Source organism: Ursus arctos, unplaced genomic scaffold, assembly GCF_023065955.2.
Source record: "Ursus arctos isolate Adak ecotype North America unplaced genomic scaffold, UrsArc2.0 scaffold_2, whole genome shotgun sequence".
Classification (NCBI taxonomy): domain Eukaryota; kingdom Metazoa; phylum Chordata; class Mammalia; order Carnivora; family Ursidae; genus Ursus; species Ursus arctos.
In genome coordinates, this window is record NW_026622874.1 from 81,493,353 (window position 1) to 81,508,105 (window position 14,753).

The 14,753-nt window shown below is 44.7% G+C and overlaps 1 protein-coding gene across 1 annotated transcript in view; it reads right to left on the reverse strand.

Annotated features, from left to right (window-relative positions):
- The window catches only part of DNAH3 (dynein axonemal heavy chain 3), a 168,412-nt gene that overhangs the window by 16,738 nt on the left and 136,921 nt on the right, over positions 1-14,753 (reverse strand). The window contains exons 55-56 of the mRNA XM_044390223.3: positions 11,061-11,259; positions 5,621-7,762 (exon numbers count right to left, since the gene is read on the reverse strand). Of these exons, the coding sequence (XP_044246158.1) occupies positions 5,621-7,762; positions 11,061-11,259 (2,341 nt within the window). The remainder of the gene's footprint in view (positions 1-5,620; positions 7,763-11,060; positions 11,260-14,753) is intronic.

The following is a 14,753-nucleotide window of genomic DNA, read 5'->3' on the forward strand; positions in this document are numbered from 1 at the left end:
GAAAAAAATTCAGAGTCTGAAAGAAAGAGAAATTCCCAGGTGCCAAAAATGAAGAGGGAACTCAAAACTAGAGAGGTGAGCACACAACCAAAGAAACTGGTTGTCACAAATGTATTTTACTAGAAAAATAGGCATTTTTATAGCGAAATTTCAAGTAAGTCTCTTTCACTTCTCTCTTCCTCAGAGGCAGCCAATGTTACTAACTCTTTGTGAATCCTTCCAGAGATACTTTGTGCATTTAAATAAATGCATCTATACTGTTATACTTATGTGAATTGTAGAAAACTACATTTGCTTCTCTCATTTAGATCTTTTCCACGTCAATACAGGCACACCTGAGATATTGTGGGTTTGGTTCCAAACCGCAATAAAGTGACTACTGCAATAAAGCGAACAAATGATTTTGGCGGGGGGGCTTCCCAGTGCATATAAAAATTATGTTTATACTATACTATCATCCATTAAGGGTGCAATAGCATTATGTCTAAAAAACAATGCATTTACCTTAACTTTACAATATTTTATTACTAAAAAATGCTAATCATCATGTGAGCTTTCAGTAAGTTGTAACCATGACAAATAGAGTAATAATGAAAAAGCTTGAAGTATTGCCAAGAATTACCCAAATGTGACCCAGAGACACGAAGTGAGCAAATGTTGTTTGAAAAATGGCACCAATACTCTTTCTGCCACCTTGGAACCTGCGGAGCCTGTTGGGAACAGGACTCTGAAGTTGACAAATACATCTGGAAGGCTGTGGTCCAAGGCTATTTTTCTCTGGAACCAGAGCGAGCAGACAGCTCTTCTTGAAACTGGAGGTGTTTATGCTCAACATGAAACTGAATTCTGTCTAGGCAAGAGATGTGCTTATGTGTACGAAGCAAAGAACTACACAGTGACTCCTGGTGGCAAACCGAACAAAAATAGAGCAATGTGAGGAAAAGTAACTCATGCTTGTGTTAACAGTGGCATGACTTGTGCCAAATTCTAAAGCAACTTTCCTGTTAAGGCCACTGGCTACAAACTCATGTGATGCTATACCCCCCTCAAGGATTTAAACTGACTGAGAAGTGAATAAAGGTGTACATGTATTCTCTTTATTTTTTTGGTAAAGATTTTATTTACTTATTTGACAGAGAGCAAGAGAGAGAGCACAAGCAGGGGGAGCAGCAGGCAGAGGGTGAAGCTGACACACCCCTGAGCAAGGAGCCTGATGTGGAACTCGATCCCAGGACCCTGGGATCCTGATCAAAGCTGAAGGCAGAGGCTTATTAACTGACTGAGCCACCCAGACATCCCGATTTGTTCTCTTAAAAAAAAAAAAGAGGTGCTTCTCCTTCACCCTCTGCACCCCCACTCACGCTCTCTCTATCTCTCTCTCAAATAAATAAAATCTTAAAGAGAAAGAAAGAAGAAAGAAAGAAAGAAGGAAAGAAAGAGGAAGAAAGAAAGAAAGAAAGAAAGAAAGAAAGAAAGAAAGAAAGAAAGGGAAAGAAAGAAAGAAAGAAAGAAAGAAAGAAAGAAAGAAAGAAAGGAAGGAAGGAAGGAAGGAAGGAAGGAAGGGGGAGGGAGGGAGGAAGGAAGGGAAAAAGAAGGCACAATAGATTTGGTTGATGCAGGGTTGCCACAAACCTTCAATTTGTAAAAAAAACACTGCATCTGCAAAGTGCAATAAAGTGGAGCGCAATAAAATAGGTATGTTTGTATGTACAGAAAAATCTTATTCTTTTTCATGATTATGCAGTATTTCACTGTTGGAATATACCATATTTCATTTAACCAGTCTAGATGTTGGGAGTTTGTGAAGACATGACTTTTGCACTCATGAGGTGGGGGAGGGGCTGGAACTGTGATTCTGTATACAGTTAGGATCCTCAAAGGGCTGCACCTTCATGGGAAGGTGGCCAGAAACTGGGCTACTGGTCAGAAAGCAATGCAGAAGCTCAGCACCCGGGTAGAAAGAGTAAACAGCTCCCCGCTGAGAAAACAACACACGAAGCCTCTGCCACGTGCGGATGAGTGGTGTGAGTTTACAGTACCTTGTGGGTGGGATTCCAAAACTGAGAAATTTCCCATAAAATTGATCCAGAATGGCAAAACCCCTGGGGCATCAGGGTTTGCATGTGCAAAGTTGTTCTGTTAGGGCTCTTCTAAAACCCAAGGTATTATGAGACTCCCACGAAATAACACAAGCTTGCTGACTGTGAACTCACAATAAAAAATTACAAACTACACGAGGAAATATATCACTATAAGGGATAGTCAGCACATAGAACATTCAGAAGAATTAATACTGCCAATGATTATGTGTGGTCTCTGTTATGGACTGAACTGTGTCCCTCTCAAATCCATATGTTGAAGCCCTAATCTCTAGGACTTCAGAATGTGACTGTATTTGGAGATGGGGTTTTAAAAGGGGTAATTAAGTTAAAATGAGGTCACTAGGTTTGGTCCTAATCCAATAGGACTGGTGTCCTTTATAAGACTAGGAGACTGAGACACAGACACACTCACAGAGAGAAAACCATATAAACACGCAGGGAGAAGTTGGCTACCAACAAGCCAAGGAAAGGGGTGCCTGAATGGCTCAGTCGTTAAGCATCTGCCTTCGGCTCAAGGCCTGATGCCAGGGTCCTGGGATCGAGTCCCTCATTGGGCTCCCTGCTCTGCTGGGAGCCTGCTTTGCTTCTTCCTCTCCCACTCCCCCTGCTTGTGTTCCCTCTCTCTCTGGCTGTCTCTCTCTCTGTTAAATACATAAATAAAATCTTAAAGAAAAAAAAAAAACAAGCCAAGGAAAGAGGCCTCAGAAGAAACTAACCCTGCTGATGCCTTGATTTTGGATTTTTAGTCTCCAGAATTTGGAGAAAATAAATTTCTCTTGTTTAAATCACTGAGTCTTTGGTATTTGTTATAGCAGCCCTAGCAGATTAATATAATCTCCGAAAAAGACCTTGAAAGGAACACATCTAAAAATCATTAAGGAAGGACCACAAAGCATAATAAAAATGGGAGTTCTTTGGGAAAAAAAAAACCTCCACGTATTTGGAATAAAACAAATAAAACTTCTAGAAATGGAAAGCACTGTCATTGAAGATAAAAACTCAAAGCACTGATGGAAAGAACAGGGTAGACACAGCCAGAAAGAGAATTACTAAGCAGTAAGGTCTGCAATCAATGATCCATCCAGTAGGGCCCAGATTGTGGTTTCCAAATGCCATGGCCTCTGCCGAAAGAACTGGAGTTCCTTGGAGAAATGTCTGTACAAGCTGAGCCCAGAATACATGGTAATTCTATACAGCAAGGAAGCTATAAAAAACTCCTGGGGTTATGTGAGAACATTAGGCATGAAGGCAAGCCCCCAGACTGAATGACTTGAGAATCAGAAAGAATGATAAATAATAAAACACCGCCATGTTTGAAACACCCATTATGTTAAAATCTATGCGCTCACGGGGTGCCTGGGTGGCTCAGTCAGTTGAGAGTCCCACTCTTGATTTTGGCTTGGGGCATGATCTCAGGGTTGTGGGATCAAGCCCCATGTCAGGCTCTGCCCTTAGCAGAGTCTGCTTTTCTCCCTTTGTCACTCCCCAAGCTGTCTCTCTCTCTCTCTCAAATAAATAAATAAATCTTAAAAAAAAAATCTATGCGCTCACAATGGTGCAAAGAAAATCTTAACAGCTTAAGTAACTTTGCAGGTTACCAGGGCACCACTTCATTAAGATTAATGAAGCTGAGAAATCAAGAGACTAAACCAAATATCTATTCTGCTGGTCTGAGTAAACCAAAGAGCTGACAAAGGAAAATTCTTCTTCATAGAAGAGTTCCAGCTAATAAATGTGGAAGGAGTGATAGAATTAAAATATTGTTTTGCAATCCCTAATGCAATAAGGGATCTGGGAAATGATTTTGCTAAGGCCGCTAAAAAGCATCAGGTCAGTTGTTTCCAAAACATACTGGAATTACCCGAAAAGCTTATAAAACACAATGCCTGAGCCTCATTCACAAAGATTTTAATTTAATTGGTTGAGGGCATGGCCTGCACATGGAGATTTTTCTTAAAGTCCTCCTAGGTGAGTCCCATGGGCAGCCAAGATTAAGAACCGTCATCACACTAAATGTGAGGCCGATGGGAAGCTTTACGAGGGAAGTGGAGTGAGGAGGTGGATCACACTGACCACGCCTGAGTCCCCTGATCAGTCTTAATCAGAAAAGGAAAGACAACCAGATAGCATGTGCTTCCTAGTGTGAGGCACTCTGAGGGACACAGTAGCCTTGAGGTCTCCTGGGCAGTTATCCAAGCTGAATCTGATCAGGCCTCTAGCAGAGACAGACAGGAATACCCAACATAAGGCTTTGGATGTAACCAGCCTGTCATCATTTTACAGAACGTACTCTGACCTTTCCTTCATTTCTCTTCTTTACCTTTCCCAGTTTCCTCTCCTTTCTCTTGTTTAAATCTGCCACGTAAAAGAAATAGGGGAAAAAACCCAAAGCTACTAGAAAGGGGCCATGAATTGATCTTTGACAATGACACAGTGGTATGGGAAAGGGGAAAGGGTACCAGTTCATTTCAGCTCGCTCCTCTGACTTCCTCTGAGGGGCAGGGGTGCTGGCTTTGTATCTGGGTCGGGATAGGTGTCAAACTCCCCAGCTTTCACAGGAGAATGGCAACCTTTGTCATTTGCATCTCTGGTACTCTTTCTTTATCCAGCAACAGAGAGAACTAAAGCTTTGAGATCCAACAGAACAGAAAACTAATCTATTCCTGTCAGCAATTCATACCTGTTAATATGCAATAATTGGTTTCTGGAAAGATCCACAAACTGCTTAATAATGGTTACTTCTGGAAGGGTTAGGAGGAAGATGTACCTTTCACTCCGTACGATGGTTTCTCAACCTCAGCACTATTGATATTTGGGACCATTTTGGGATAATCCTTTGTTGTGGGGGACTATCCTGTGCAGGGCAGATGGTTAGCAGCCTCCTCAGCTTCAATCTACTAGATTCTAATAGCACCCCCTAGTTGTGACCCCCCCCAAAAAAATGTTTCCCCACTTTGCCAAATGTCCGTTGAGGGGACAAAATGGCACTGGTTGAGCCACAGTTCTATACTTCTCTGTATTGCTTTTTTTTTTTTAACTATACACAGTTATACACAGTATTAATTATCCAAAAAATTTAACTTAAAAATCAAAAGAAAAGCCTAACTGGGAGAAGCAATAGAGAAAATGATTTAAGACAAAGATGATAAACTAACAGCCAGTAGGCTTAAAACTAGCCTGGTCTGGTCCTCACAATTTTTAGGAAAAAATTTGAATGAGTTATTAAGATGTAAAAATGGATGATTTCTGCATTTCTGATTTCTCTTGAAAAATCAGGTGATCTGCCCATCCTGAGCTCACATTATCAGATGGCACAATATTTGGGAGCTGAGTAGCAGCTGCTTCCTTTAGGTGGGAAAAGAAATCTTCAGCGGCCCCTTCCAGCCCCACCTGAGCCTATTAATGGTTTGGTTTTCAAAGCATCTGAGTCTGAGATTCCTGCTATAAGGGACATGCTGTCGTTACCCGACCATGCATTCTGGGCCATTTATGTTCTTTATACAACATTCTGCCCTTACCTGCCATTGGATCTGCACCTGGAGACAACACGAAAATCAATGGTACACAACAACTGGAATCATTGTAGGACCCCTGGAGGTCAAATGTAGGGGCTTCAATGTACACGTCACCCATGTGTTCAGCAATGAACTCCCGAATGGCTGGAATGATTTTGTCAGGCCGCAAACATCGTAGGATCACCATCCTCTCCAATCCCTTAAGGAACTTCCAAGATCCAGGGAAATTCTCCTCATGGGGCCAAGTGGAGTCATAGATCAACTTCCACTCCTCAGCATTTTGTTCTACATGTTCCATCAGGCCCTTCATTTTCGGCAATGCCGACGCACGAACCACTTCTGCCCATGCCTTCTCAGACAGCCATTCAGGAGCTGGGTTGGGGAAGGGGTTGTCCAGAGCGACACCTCCAGTTAGAAGGAAATACCAAACATCCTCATTAATTTGCTTTTTCTCTTTCATGATGCCGATGGTCAGGAGGAGGGAGAAAAGTAGCTTGTCCTTCTCAAACAGAGAGCGGCAGACATTGTTGTAGATGCTGAGGGTAAAATGTTCAATGATGTACTCAATGCGAAGGTCCAAATCTTCGCTCTTACTGCTGTGGGCCAGGGAATGCACATAGAGGTTTATGAACCATGTTAGGGAGTACTGGTACATGGGCTCGATGTTGGCCAGGTCGGAGATACAGAAGAAGATGGTGGCAGAGTGGACAGCCACTGGCTTGTAGCCCATCCGAGTCTCATCAATCTGTGTTTCTGTTACTGAAGCAATTTCCTGTTTCTCAGAGATCTCTTCAGACAGCATCTTGGAGGAGGACAAAACTTTGATGGCAGTCTCATCCTCGAGGATGTTGCCCTCAGACAGGGAGAGGACCTCCAAGATCTTATCTTCAATTTCTTTTAGCTGCTTCTTGTTCTTGGCACTTTCCACAATCAGCTCGTTCTTCTTCTCTTCCAGTTCTGGCTTCTCCTTGGCAGCCACAATGCCAAGGAGTTGATCTTGGAGACCTAAGGGTGTGATCATGAAGTTGAGGAGGCAGACTTTCACGGCAACTTCAGGGAGGTAATGTGGGTTCCTCAAACGGGTTGTGATATATAACTTAAAATCCCTGGAGTATTCGATGATGTTTTCACCCAGCCTCATGTACTCAACCCCTTGCTGCCTGAATGTGGACTTGAGCAAGATGGGTTCAATAAAGGCATCCAGCTCCTCTCCAACATTTTCTAGTAGGACGGGGGTGCCAAGCTGCAGAGCATTTTCCAGCGTCCTCACGTAGGTGGCATCTGAGAATTTGATGATGGACAGCTTATTTGCTTTCTCCATGTTCTTGACCCACTTATTGGCCTGCCCCTGAGGGTCGATCATTAAGGCCCAGCGTCTGGAATTGGACACAATGATGCCATTGTCAATGGAGAAAGAGTCAATGGGCAGCCCCGCAATCTGCCAGGCACGAATTTTTACAGGATCTCCTAACGTGTTGCTGAGACTGAAGTCACTGGAGACGGGGATGACCTTTTCTTTACACTGGGCCAACCACTGCTTCTGGCACCTCGCCCGATAATCCACAGTAAAGGCCCCCAGGTAAGCCACAGTCCCTGAGGACAACAGCACATCCCCTGTCAGATCAATATACCGGATCTCCAGCTGCCGGGCGGCTTCTGTCCATCTGTCCTTCTCTCCGCCAAGTCCACTGATCAGCTTTTCTGCCCTGATCAGCTTTTGGGAGCAGATTTCAATGTTTTCCTCCAAGGTCTTTTTCTTGGTATTCATCTCTTCAAAGTCATCGTTCAGGGCCTGGAGGCGGTCTTCCACCAGCTTCAGTTCTGCTCGCTTCTGGTTCAGCTTCTGCATCTGTGTGTCTAGCTTCCCCTCGGCCTCCCTCAGCCGCTCCCGTTTGGGAGCCACCACTTTGGCCACGCGATCGTATACCTCCATAGCCCTCACCCATTTGCACAGACCTTCACAGGCAGATGACACATTTTTAATGACAGCTGGCTGGAAATCTGGGTGATCGATGAATCTTTCTCGGATCCGCTTCATGATCGCTGGGGGGATGTTGTCTTTGTCATATGTCTTAAGACTCTCCAAGAATTTCAGATCTCCAAGAATCTTTCTTGAAACTCCCCAGTAATCTTCTATCATTTTACCTGTTTGGAACAAGAAATGCAGATTAGACTACCATTAAGACAATCTGGCTGAGACTTAAAGGCTTGCAATGGTTACTCCTATTTGGGGAAAAGTCCAAGGTCCTGCCAAGGATGTTTCGGGCAGGAAAATACTCTGCATGATACCATAATGATGGCTGCATGTCATTAAATATTTGTCCAAACCGATAAAATCTGCAATACCAAGGGTGAACTCTAATATACACTATGGACTCAGGGTGATAATGATGTGTCAATGTAGGTTCATCAGTTTTAACAAATGTCCCACTCTGGTACAATAATGGGAGATGCTCTGCATGTGCGTGGGTTAGGGGTATATGAGAAATCTCTGTACCCGTCTCTCAATTTTGCCGTGACCTTAAAATTGCTCTAAAAATATAAAATCTCAATAAAATAAAGAAAAATCTAAGCTTCTCACAGTGGTCCAGGAGGCCCACTGAACTCATCCACCTCACCTCTGCCTTGCTTCTTAGACTTCAGTCAGGAAGAACCCTTCTTCAACCCTTCAATGATCTTAAGTGCTTCCTTACTGTGAGCCCTTCACCTAGCCTGTAAATGGCATCTAGCTGGCTCCTAACCAAACTTCAGCTCATTTACAAGTCACCTCCGGGGTCTTTGAGTGGCTCAGTTGGTTAAGCCTCTGACTCTCAGTTTCGGCTCAAGTCATGATCTCATGGGCTGTGATCTCATAAGCTGTGAGATGGAGCCCTGGTCGGGCTCCACACTCAGCAGGGAGTCTCCTTGAGATTTTCTCTCTCCCTCTCCCTCTGCCCCTCCCACTCTCTCTTTCTCTCTCAAATAAATAATCTTTAAAAATAAACATTAAAAAAATAAAAGTCACCTCCACTGAGAGGTTTCCCTAGATTTCCATCACTAAGCTGGGCCGCTCTAACCCTCCCCCAGCATTTTCTTTCATCTCAGCTGCTAGAATGTCCACTCCCTTTACAGTGTTTATGCAACCTGTTTATGCAACCTTTTTTGGTTTCATTTTTATTGTCTGCCTCCCTTAGAACTGTAAGCTTCTGCTGTGTTTACTATAATCTGGCCTAGTGCCTGATACTCAGTTATCAATAAAGACGTATCGAATGAATGTTGCTCCTTGTTCCCAGTCCTAGAGAAGGCAAAGGAGCCACGGGTATGTGTTTTGAATATTCCTTTTCAAGTCTGGGAGGTGGGCTGGATGGTACTCAATCGGTTCTTGTGAGTGAGGCAGTCTCAAGAGAAAGAGCAAAGGGTGGGGAAGCAGCATGCAGGCTTGTAACTATACAAAAGGCCATCCTTGGCCTACCCAGAAACAAAGCAGGGCCCTTATTCTCCTCAGCACCCATCCTGCTGACTAATGATTGAGTGAGCCTCGATCCCATCCCGGGGCTGCACCCCTTTTGTTCACATGCTGGAAAGGAGCTGGAAGCTCTTTTGGCTCATAGCACTCTAAACACTTGCCAACCTCAGGCTTATCAAAAAAAGTTATACTTGAGAAATCATATTAAGTACAATAGGTCAGATGTGTCCTGTTTCTAACGCAAGCACAGTAACCAAACAAGTATTTCCCATGAAGGTTTTTGTCTGCATTCAGGAAAATGATCTGCTTCATTTATGTTCGAGGTACCCCAAATGAATTCAATTGCTCTTTTGTTTCATCCTCATGTTCTGGCTAAAATTCTGCAGGATAAATGAATAATACACACCATTAGCTTCAATTTTAAAATAAGAAACGTGAATGCTAGGCCCTGTGCAGATCATCAGTGATCCAAGAAAAGGCCATGCTTTCATACCTTAGCCGTTCTCCACCTTGGCTGCACCTTAGATCTTTCAGGAGCTTAAAAAAAATACAGCTCAGGCTGTACCCAAAACCAATGGAGTAAGAGTCCCCGGAAAGGGAGGCATGGGCTTCAGCATTCTTTATACTCCCTGGGTGATCACCTCTGCATCTTCTTCTTGTGGTTTTTGGCCTGATGCCAATCAGGGAAGAGGAAATGCTAGTCAATGGGAAGCAGAAGCTAGAGGTTTCCGAATGAGGTATCCGGGATTTCTGAGCACTTCAGAAGAAATGGAGGAATAGCAGAACTGTTCCCAGGACAGGAGCACTCTAAAGGCAGGGACTATTACTGAGGCTAGTTTTTAAAGTCCTTGTTCAGTTCCAAGACACTGCTATTAATAATACAAAGTCCTACATCTCATTCAGATTTTAAGGAGAATGAATACTCTACCTATTAATGCTTCTAGGTTCAATGATAGGAGGAGCATTCCTCCCTGTCCTAATCCTCTCTCCCTATTTCTAAGTCTGACTCCTTATCTTCCGCCTACCTCAGTTTCTGCCTCTGCCTTTGCCCCTGTCTCTCTGCCTCTAAGTCTCCATTTCCAGCTCTTCTGTTCCCTCTACCTCTCTCCCTCCTGACCTCTAGATTGGTTTATTATCTCTGCATGCTCATCCAGCTGTCTGTCTCTTTCCATCTCTCTGTAGCTGTCTCATTCTCTGTCTTTCCTTCTCTGGTTACCTCTCAGTTTCTCCCTCTCTCTCTGTTTATCTTTCTCTAGCTCTTTTCTGTTTCTCTCCCCCACAACCAGGCACCACTCTGTCAGTCCTTTCATACACATGACCTTCATTTTTTTTTAAAAGATTTTTATTTATTTATTTGACAGAGATAGAGACAGCCAGAGAGAGAGGGAACACAAGCAGGGGGAGTGGAAGAGGAAGAAGCAGGCTCCTAGCGGAGGAGCCTGATGTAGGGCTCGATCCCATAACGCCGGGATCACGCCCTGAGCCGAAGGCAGACGCTTAACCGCTGTGCCACCCAGGCGCCCCACATGACCTTCATTTTTTAAAAAGATTTTATTTATTTGAGAGAGAGAGCGGCAGAGGGAGAGGAAGAAGCAGACCCTCCCACTGAGCAGAGAGTCCGATGTGATGTGGGGCTCGACCCAGGACCCTGGGATCATGACCTGAGCCAAAGGCAAACATTTAACCAGATGAGCCACCCAGGTGCCCCCCACGACCTTCATTTTTGAAATGATTTGCAGGCAGGGGCCTTGACTAAGCTCAGCCTCACCTAAAGATGCCTGCCTTTGCCCCGACTGATTGAGAGGAGTGAGGAAGGTGAAGGTGCAGGAGAGAACTGTGTGGATGAACATGCAGCTCCTGATACCTCTCTGGTTTCCTCTGAGACTCCAGACCCTGCCCACGGGGTTGGGGCAAGGGGGGAGGGCACAGTACCCCTCCTGCCAGGGAAGAGCAGCCTGTGAAGGCCGCTGGGTGGGGTGGGGGGCCGAAGGGGGTTACCGCTGCCACTGGAGTCCGGCTTCCTCTCTGGTTTCAGCCCTTTCATGACGCAGATGCTCTCCATGACCAGCTTGACAGGGCCAGGTGGGTTCTGCATGGACTTCACCAGTGAGATGTCTGCTGGGTTCAGGGTGTCCAGTGCAGCGAGTGCAGCCTCCAGCGCCGGCATGGCCTCTGCCAGGTCCCCCTCACATTCATCCTGTGGGCAGCACGGGGGTAGAGGGATGAGTGCCTGGTACCCAGCACACCTGGCACTCACTTCATAGAGGAAGCTGGAAGATGCTCTTCCTGCCCTTCCATGTCCTTCCAGGATGGCGCCCCCTCCTGGAGGGCAGCACAGGAGGGTGGCTCTAAGGGTTGAGGGGTAGCAGGGAGGTGCGCACAGGATTTCGGGGTTGTGGTTTTGATGCCTTGGACATTTGAGAATTCACCTGATTTGTGATCTTAAAAAAAAAAAAAAAAAGGATCAAGCTTTGGGTTTTAAACAAATTCCCAAGAGATATAAGTAGTGGGTAATTTCATACCCACGGATCAAGGATGGGTGGAGAAGTGGAGTAAACGGTGAAGCCCAGGGGTTGAGTGACAGCTGGGAAGGGGTTAGGGCAAGTTTGGGGAAGAAATAAGGCATGAGGGGTGGGAGAGGGTCAGGGATGGGGTGAGGGTTGGAATGTGTTTAGCTCAGAAATGAGGCAGGCGTAAAGTGAGGGATAAAGTGAAGCTTAGAGATAGGGTGGTGTTTAAGGCAAGAGTTTAAGGATGAGGAATGGGAAGAGAGATTGGAGCTGGGTAGTGAGCTCTAAGAAAAGGAGATGGTGCATGTTTCGTCCATTATTTCTTCATTCAGAGACAAAATTAATACAATGGAATATTATTCAGCCATAAAAAGGAATGAAGTATTGACTCATGTGACAACATGGAAAACCTGCTGAAAGAAGCCAGACACAAAATGCCACCTGCTATAAGATTCCATTGACATGAAATGTGCAGAAAAGGAAAATCCATAGAAGCAGAAAGCGAGTTAGTGGTTATCAAGGGCTGGGGAGGCAGAGCAATGAGGAGTGATTACTCATAGGTTTTTCGTGGGGTGACAAAAATCATCTAGAATTAGTGGTGATAGGTATACATCTCTGTGACTGTACAAAACACCTCTAAAAAGCAACTTAAAAAGGTAAATGTTAATGATATGTGAATTATATCGCAATATATATATTTATTTATTTATTTAATATTTATTTATTTATTTTAGAGAGAGAGGGAGAGACAGAGAGAGAGAGCAGTTGGGAGGGGCAGAGGGAGAGGGCAAGAGAATTTCCAGCAGACTCCCCGCTGAGCGAGGAGCCCTAAGCAGGGCTTGATCTCATGACTCTGAGATCATGACCTGAGCCAAAAGCAAGAATGGGATGCTTAACCGACTGAGCCACCCAGGTGCCCCTCAATATTTTTTTGAAAGAAAGCTTAACATTATAAGACTTTAGAACGGGAAGGGGCCTTATGGATTATTTAGTAGCCAAATTACCAAATCAACAAAACAAAACAAAAACAAAAAATCCCCAAGGTCTCAGGAGGCAAGATGAGTTAGCTCAGGTCACAAAGCTCCAACCTCGGGCCCCTGGTTCCCACTCCCTGACTTCTCTGTCAGTCGCCCAGCCCAACGAGTGGTCACACCGCTACGACTGAAGTGAGGCGTCACAAGAGAACAAGGATTCTTAGACAAAACAGCACGTGTGGAGGTCCACATCCTGCAGGTTTACGGTAGGCAAACACAATAAAGGTGGGTTTCACCTTCTTACGCCTGTGTGTGCACGCATGGGCATGTGTACACGTGTATATATCATGGATCCTTTATTTCAGGTTTTCTGTGTTTTAAATACACTTGCAGGGGCGCCTGGGTGGCACAGCGGTTAAGCGTCTGCCTTCAGCTCAGGGCGTGATCCTGGCGTTATGGGATCGAGCCCCACATCGGGCTCCTCCGCTATGAGCCTGCTTCTTCCTCTCCCACTCCCCCTGCTTGTGTTCCCTCTCTCACTGGCTGTCTCTATCTCTGTCGAATAAATAAATAAAATCTTTAAAAAAATAAAATAAATAAATAAATAAATACACTTGCAGCAAAGTTTTGTTTGGCTTTTTTTTTTTTTTTTTAAGATTTTTATTTATTTATTTATTTGACAGAGAGAGAGAGAGAAGCAAGCACAAGCAGGGGGAGTGGCAGGCAGAGGGAGAAGCAGACTCCCCGCGGGGCAGGGAGCCGAGGCAGGGCTCGATCCCAGGACTCTGAGATCATGACTGAGCCGAAGGCAGACACTTAATCGACTGAGCCACCCAGGTGCCCCTTGGCTTTATTATATTAAAACTACACCCCTGCCCCCATGAACCCTGTCAGATGTTCCCAATATCAAAATGGAATGCTCTGCTTTTCAGATGGCAAAAATGGCTCAACCCCAGGGGCAACTCGGTTTGCTCCCTCTTTAGGCCTAGGATAGGTGTCCAAGGGCAAGGCAAGAGGAAACGAATTGAAACCAAAGCTTGCTGTTTCTCACAGTTAGTTTCAGATAGAGTTTGGTGGCAGAAGAGACCAAAGGTGTTGGCTCAGCCACAGCTGTGGATTCTTGGTGGATTTCAATGATCCCAGGTGCCCACAGGTGCCACCAAGAGTTCCATGTTCCTTTCCTATAAGATACCAGACAACTAGTGGCCCACACATGCTTCTTGTACGGCCTGGGTCCCAGCAAGCTTGTTTGTCAAGTGCCTCGAAAAGGCTCTAATTATAATATTATGGGTACAGTGGTTTTCAACCGTGGCTCTGCCTCAGAGTCACTGAAGAACATTTAGGGCATCCTCGTGGTCAGGCCCCACACCCAGAGATTCTGATTCATTCAGTCTGGGTGAGGTCTAGGCACCTGCATTTTTCAAACTCCAAAGGTGGTTCTGACACAGAGCACTGCTGGGAAACTCCAGCTTATACTCTCGGAACACTGACATCAGGCAGGAAGGAACAGACTTCCGTGCCTGGTAGGGGAATGGCTACTTGATGAGAGAAGCACTAACTTAAAATGGTCTTTAAAATGATTATATGACATTTTGGAAAAACATTTGTGAAAGGATGTTAAGGAAATAAAAAAGCATGATGTAAATTGCAATGATAAACTATAATTGCAGTAACATGAAACTATCCACCTGTATAGACAGGGGCCAGAAGGAAACTTGGAAAATATAAAAGGTGTTAAAGCTGAGTTCTTAAGTATTCTTTCATACAAGTTATTACTGTCATCATTTGTTTCTAAGATAAAAAAAAATTACGATAAAAAATGACCCCTGGGGCACCTGCGTGGCTCAGTTGGGTAAGCATCTGACTCTTGGTTTCAACTTAGGTCATGATCTCAGGGTCATGAGATTGAGTCCCCCATTGGGCTCCATGCTCAGCGAGGAGTCTGCTTAAGATTCTCTCTCTCCCTCTCACTCTGCCCCTCTCACCCTCTCTTGATCCCCTTCTCTCCCTCTCTAAAAAAAAAAAAAAAAAAGACCCCTGTTGCTCAGCAATGCAAGGAGCACCAGGGCCCTTTGAAAGGTAAGAAGCACAGTGTCCTCTGACGAAACCCAAAAATTCAACTCTGCAGTGGTTCTGGCATCAGTTATCCTCATTAGAGGGAAAAGAAATGATTCATTAGCTTAAAAAGAAATGACCGCTCTAAGCAA